Source organism: Carcharodon carcharias, chromosome 8, assembly GCF_017639515.1.
Source record: "Carcharodon carcharias isolate sCarCar2 chromosome 8, sCarCar2.pri, whole genome shotgun sequence".
Lineage (NCBI taxonomy): Eukaryota > Metazoa > Chordata > Chondrichthyes > Lamniformes > Lamnidae > Carcharodon > Carcharodon carcharias.
In genome coordinates, this window is record NC_054474.1 from 157,033,835 (window position 1) to 157,041,069 (window position 7,235).

Sequence of the window (7,235 nt, forward strand, 5' to 3'; positions counted from 1 at the left end):
TGAAATTTATGCAGGAAGACATATTTGCTCACATATTGATGATTCTCAGCCAAAACCTTGTTTCTGCATTCTGTGCTTTAAGAATATTTTTTGTGTGGCACTTGCCCTTCAGAGTGATGTGAAAAGGCGCTGTTACTTATGTGGTCAAGCTGACTGTCAATCTTTTGATTGTCTATCTTTCAGCTAATCAAGCAGTAGATCTTGTAAAAGTCACTTCTGCCTCCTGAATGGATGTTGAGGAAGAGAAGTGATATAGATTTAAACTTAGGAAAATATAGGAGAAAATTAATTAGATTAGAGTTTTGACAGTGAGAAAATTAGTAACATTACATCTTTAAAATCTAAAACTGGCAAGGGGGAAGAGGAGAGTGTACAGGAGAGAGAAAATGGAATGACTGGGCAAATGCAGGTAAAAGTGTTGTGTACAGTTGTTCTCGTTGTGTAGGATGAATGCAGCAAAATCTATCCCTGCTGTTTGCATAGTTTTATCATTAATATTGCAGTGGGGAGGTGGAGGGGGATTTTAGTGTGTAAACTGAAAACAAAGGAAGGAAGTGAGATGCTTTCCCTCAACTTCTCAACTCTGAAAGTTAATAAACTATATTTCAAATTGCTGTGACTTAACTTCTAACATACTGCGCTAAATTTTGATCTCCCGGCTGTCTGTTAAAGTGTAACAGGGGTCAGACATCTCCAGCTACCAATAGCAATATATAGTTACTTTTGAGGTAGCAACCCCAGATTATATTTCATGTTAAATACTTGTAGTGAATTATATTGGTTTGCTAAGACCCTTATAAATATTTATAATGCAAACTCTTTAATAATCTCAGTTGAGCTCATAGTTCTGGTTGGCATTTTGTGGAGAAATCCATCTCTAGCTCCTGTATCCTGGAGATCAGGTTGACGGGGCTAGATGAAGCTGGCCTGTTCTGTCAGACTGAACATCCTGTGTGGTGTTGCAGAACTGTGACTAGGACATCTGTGGTCTATTGGATCATGTTTCTGCAGCAGAGTTGCACAGACATAGATAACTGTGAGGATTGTAACTGAAGAATTCTATAAGCATGTATAATGCAAAATGTCTCTTCTATAATACAGTGAAGTAGGCATGCTTCAGACAGTAAAGGGTATGGATGCTATTCTAGGTTTCTACTGGTATAAACTCTTAAGTGGGCTGTGTTAATATTGTTCCATTGGGTTTATGTTTGACATGCTGGTGATCTCTGCCTTGCCTCTATCTGATGTACTTGTGTGAATAAAATTTGCTTTATATCCAACAAGCAGTTCTGAAATTGTCCAATGTTGTGTAGTGTGTATATTGTATTGCACTTTAAATAATTCTTTATCCATGTTGGCAAACAATTTGGAGAGAATGATTGACCCAAGGTGAGCTTTCCATTTGGAATAGTTCCTAACTGGTAGCAGTTCACTGGGTTCCCTTTTTAGAAGCAAGCAACATGTGGTGTTTTTTAAGATGTAATCAGGCTTTGTAGGGTGTTGCAGTATTACGTTTAAGCCCAGAATGTGTAAAGCCTGTGAAATTTGCAATAAATCTTTCCCCTTTGAGCATTGTCTATAGAAAGAGAGTTTGCTGCCATATATTTGCTGCCGCTGTCTGTGGTCTGTAACGCTTCTTGAAAACAAACTCCTGCTGAGTATCTACGAGTACAGTATTATATCGTGGGTTTCACTACAGCTGTCTGGCATTTCTTTTATGCTGTTGCTGTTTTATTTTTCATCAATTTCACAGAATGACCAGCAAACTGAGGACCTTCTAGGGTTGACAGAGTCCTGGTTCCAAACACTACACAGCCACCCAATGGAAACATTCTGCAATATGAGCTCCCAGCCATTCCCAGAGATTCATATTGGCGCGTTAAAGGTCTTCACTGTGAGTCTTTTATCATTAGCATGAAAAATCCAATTTCTTATTTATCGTAAAATGTTTAGATGTCCTCCGGATGTCACCGGTGTGTTTAGGAGTTGGGCAGTAACACGGAGTGATCCAGTAGATTAAATATAGATATGTTTGTTTGTAAGCATTTTCCTGCTAATTGTGTTGCATTTTCACAAATTGGGCCAGCCATTTAAATACTGAGGCTAGAAGAGCAGGTCAGAGGCTGGGAATTCTGTGGAGAGTAACTCGCCTCCTGACTCTCCAAAGTTTATCCACCATTCAAAAGACAGGAGTGTGATGGAATACTCTCTACTTGCCATGGATGAATGGAGCTCCAACAACACAAGAAACTTAACACCATCCAGGGCAAAGCAGTTCGCTTGATTGGCACCCCATCCACCAAATTAAATATTCACTCCCTCCACTGTTGACACAGTGGCAGCAGTGCATTTTGTAGATGGTACAAACTGCAGCAACTCACCAAGGCTCCTTAGACAGCACCTTTATAAACCCGTGACCTCTACCACCTAAAAGGACAAGGGCAGCAGACGCATGGGAACTTCATCACTTGCAAGTTCACCTCCAGGCCACACACCTTCCTAACTTCCAACCATATGACCTTTCCTTTGCTGTCATTGGATCAAGATCTTGGAAGTCCCTTCCTAACAGCAATGTAGGAGTACTTACAGTATGATGGACTGCAGCAGTTCAAGAAGGTGGCTCACCACCACTACCTCTAGGGCTATCAATCAAACGCAGGTTCTAAAGAAATGTCCTAAATCGTGTAAATTTAATTTTTTTGAAATGTTATGAAATCCATTCTACAAGCACGTTACAGCTGCCATTTATGGTTTGAAGATGTGTATTTTATTTTAGAATATTACAGCAATGTGTTTAGGGAAGATTGTTGGGTTATCCATACTGCTGACAGGACACACATTCTTCCAACTTTTCTTCTGAAATAAACTTCTTATGAATTCCTCCTATGTTCAGTGAAATTTAAGATATGATTCAAGCATTAGATCGAATAGGTTGAAGTACACATGGTTTTGAAATATTTTATGTATTTCATTCAAATCATATATTTTTGCAATAAAAACAGAAAATGCTGGAAACACTTGGCAAGTTGGACAGCATGCATGGAGAGAGAGAGAGTTGTTGAAAGGTCATCAACCTGAAACATGGACTCTTTTGTCTCTCCACAGATGCTGCCTGACTCCGGCGTTTTTTTTGTCTTTTCAGATTTCTGGCTATCTGCGTTACTTTCTTTTGTTTTAGGATATAATTTTGTAACTTGTTTACTTGTTAGCCAAAGCCCTCGAACCTCTTGCATTAATTTAGTTCTCAATTCAAATCTGTCATTTTTAATTAGCCAATGTGTGGTATATTAAACTGTTATCATTTATCCTATGCAAAACACTGATGGTAACCTGCCTAGCTTTGTATCTCGTTACTATACTTGCTTCAAGAGTGCACTTCAATCAATTAAAATAAGGGTTGGATCTTTATCAGTTCTCAAATATACATTCTTATTGAGTTGAAAAGGCTACCTTTGTTACTGCAACTCTTTGTTTTAAATGACTTTCCCTCCAATTCCCTTGACATATAGGCAATTGCTAGCCAGCCTTGGGGTCAGAGATTGATGATCAACACACCAGGATTTGTGGAGTACATTGTCGATAGGTCAGCCGAACCTGACAAACCCTCAAAGGATGCCAAGTTTGAACTAGTAAAAATTCTTGTGGATTCCAAGACGATAGCCGAAATCTTTGGGAACCAACATTACCTAAAACTCCGAGCCTACCTGCGAGAAGGCCCTTACTTTGTGAAAGCAGTTGCAACAGTTGCTGTAGATGGAGAGTAATCGACCAAACCTGATCATTAAAAATGACACTGAAAAAGTAGTAAGTCTTTAAATTAATTGTTACTGCACTTTTGTAAAGACGAGCCACGAGAAGCTTGGCTTCAAACAGAAGCTTCAATCAAGTGGAATTTTCAAGCTGTTTGATCACCTTATCCTTTCCCCTTCCCTTCCAGGCTATTAAGCAAACTGTAGACAATGGTAAGACAATACAACTCTATTATAAACACCTGTCATTTTGTGATTTCAAGCCAAAATGATGTATTTTCTCCATTTGATTCTCTCCAGCTGTAAATTAGTTATTTAGTATAAAGTAGCTTTTAAAGTTTGTAAAATGAAATCTGCAGTTTTCTTAGGTTGGTGCCGTTGCAAGGTCTCAGTCACTAAGCAAGTTACAGGAAACCTTTCATAGCAGCTGCCACATATGCAGCAAGTTTCAATTAAAACATGAATTTTTGCAACCTGTAATTTTTGTCTTTTGTTTAGAGGTTAATGGAAAGTGTTGCTAGAGTTTGTGGTGTCTAACTTATGTGATTCCTGTGGCTAGATAAACTGTAATTTCAAAGGCAAGGAAGTGCCTGTATACTAGCGATACTGTCTTGTGTTGGGTTCAGGCGTTACTGAATCCAGACTTGGGAGAAGGCCTTGAGCCCCCAACAGGACTGGGAACGGAAGTGGGCAGGCAGACACTGAAATAGTACTGCTTGCAGGCATGCTGTTTCCCTGCCTCCAGGTTATTTACCCGGGATGGATGTGGCTGGATATTCCAATTGGCCTTCAGGTCTTTGAGGCAACGGTGGGGGGGAGGGGGGGTGGAGTTTATTTCACCCCCAACTTTGATGGCCTGGCTGCAAATTTATTTTGTATTTGCAAAAGTTGGAGAGAGGCTACCTCCACTTTAAAGTGCCCTTTCCCTCTCTTCTTTTTTATTCTTTCATGGGATGTCGGCATCGCTGGCTAGGTCAGCACTTATCGCACATCCCTAATTGCCCTTGAAAAGATGGTAGTGAGCTGCCATATTGAAATGCTGCAGTCTATGTTGCTTATGCTGGTGTTCTTTCCTAATTCCATTGTATACTACTTTTAACGCCCCCTCACCCCCACCAATCAACCTACCAAGAAATTAAAGATTATATATTTCACATGCGAATATTTTTTGTGAAGAATGTATTCTGTCAAGTCTTGTGTCTGAGCCTGATGTGCTTAATATCTATTGAGAGAGACTTTTACAATAAACTTTCCTCTTTTTTTAAAAGAAAAGCCCATTATTTAAATACTTTCTGAAAGGTGGAGGCACCACCTGATATTAAATTACTGAAAATGACTTTTGTTACTGGTTTCATTGGTGTATATTTTCTTAGTAAATTAAATATTTTTAATAAATCTTTTTAAACATACCCACTGCTACCTTTACACCCAAGAAAATGATCAACTTATCTATTTGCAAAAAGTGCATTGATATACGAACATACGAATTACAAGCAGGAGTAGGCTCCTTGAGCCTGCTCCACCATTCAATAAGATCATGGCTGATCTGATTGTAACCTTTCACCCCCTTGCTTATCAAGAACCTATCAAACGCTGCCTTAACAATATTCAAAGGCTCAGCTTTTTGAAGAAGAGAGCTCCAAAGACTGTGGAATAGAATTAATTTCTTACTATATGAAGCTTTTGAAACATTTTCCAATATGAAATTAAAACAATTCTGCCAATCTAACGCACCTTAAATGTTTCCTCCAGGGCATGCAAATGCAAATCACCTTGGTGTACATTGCAAACTGGAGGTAAAGCCAAACTTGAGGATTTTTTTCTTGGTTAACTATGCAGGATTTTTAAAATCTCAAATAATATGGTGAAATAAAACTGTCTCTGTAAATCCTTCCGATATCATCAAATCAGAGTTATTGGCAGTGTCAGTATTTGTGTCTACCTATTTTTCGTTAATACATTTTTGCACAGGAAGTATAGTGCAATACTCTAAGATATGAGAGGGCTGTGATATGAAGACATAAGATGTGGAATTATCTTTGCTTTTTCCTGTACTCCATTTGAGTTCCAAATTTTCCTGCTTTAGTGAAGAGGCGTGGGCCTGAAGCCAGATGTTTCCCAATATTGAGCAAGCAAGTCATGATCTAAGACCAGGTGGCAGCTGGTTTAACAGTAAGATTGACAGAGCTGTCAGGTTGCCAACCTGACCAGTGAAAGACATGGGGAAGGGCTGAATAATCTTTTTAAACAAAAGTAGACTCTACATTACTTCAAAAATAAAATTGGGAGTCAAGATTCCAGGACAAAATGATTGTGCAGGAGAATGTGTCTGAACTAAACATACAACAGTCCCATCATTTAAAATTCATATGACTGTTGCCTGCCCTAAATTCTTTAACCTCAGATTCCAAATTTATCAGTAAAGTTATCAGGAAGATTTTGAAGGCTTTGAGCTGTGTTAGAGACTGCAAAGAAATTATTTGCTGGTAGAGTGTTGTCTTAAACTAAAGGATGAGCACTTCAGTGATTCAGAAAAGTGTTTGCATATTATTATCACCCATGATCCATGAATCATGCTCACTGCAACAATCTTCTCCAGTCTCTTACATCACTGGACACCCAAGTGCAACACCTTACTACCAGAACGCCTCCTCGCTAATCCTCCTTGCAAGTAGGTGTGCAAATACAAGAGGCACCTGATCCTCTTTTTTGTTCTTTTTGTCTGCAAAGAACATGTGCACACATTGTCTATTTCAGCTAAACAAAATAAGTGACAGCCATTCGCTGACTCATTCCTCAGGGAAATGCCTTGACCAGTCAGGGTCAAGCTACCTGGTTTAAATTTCAAACAATGCTTGCTAGTTAACTCAGTCGCCATCATTGGTGCAATCTCCATAGCAATGCCACTTGCCAACCAATCAGCACTCTCTTAACATATGTATAAATTGTTGTTTTCCCCTTATATTGATATTCTTGCTAAGTGTCCTGATGGACGCAAGATTAAAAGCTTAAACATGTTTCCTTTTCTCAGCAATACTCGTGATCCTTTTGTTGTGCATACACTGAGGTGCGGGCTGGATAATGTGACTTGCACACTACACCCACTTAACGATTGTGAAAGTTGTGCCTTTTTCATACGTTGTAATACTAAAGTTGGCAAATTTGAGCACTTTTGAGTTGTGTTGGAGACTTGAAGGGAAGCTACTTCCTGATGGATGAAATGTCAGAAATTCTGCCCACTTCAGTGATGGCCCAGAAAAGTGTTGTCATTTGTATATTATTCTCCAAGACTTGTGCTCACAGTAGATGCCTTTACAATGACAAAGGTGAACTATTTGATTTATCGTGGCTGTTGGTCTTGTGACTATATCAGTGTTTGGGTTGCAAGTTATTACCTTCAATTTTCAGTTTTAAATGGTTACAAGGATGACTTAGCATTCTTGTCAGTTTCTATGGTAACAGCCTAGCAGTTTATTTCCTCTTCCT

General features: G+C 38.9%; 1 protein-coding gene across 1 annotated transcript in view; it reads left to right on the forward strand.

Annotated features, from left to right (window-relative positions):
- psmd5 (proteasome 26S subunit, non-ATPase 5) overlaps positions 1–5,085 on the forward strand; it is a 28,060-nt gene extending 22,975 nt beyond the window's left edge. The window contains exons 9-10 of the mRNA XM_041192825.1: positions 1,754–1,894; positions 3,510–5,085. Of these exons, the coding sequence (XP_041048759.1) occupies positions 1,754–1,894; positions 3,510–3,764 (396 nt within the window). The 3' untranslated portion in view covers positions 3,765–5,085. The remainder of the gene's footprint in view (positions 1–1,753; positions 1,895–3,509) is intronic.
- Positions 5,086–7,235: the final 2,150 nt, after the last annotated feature.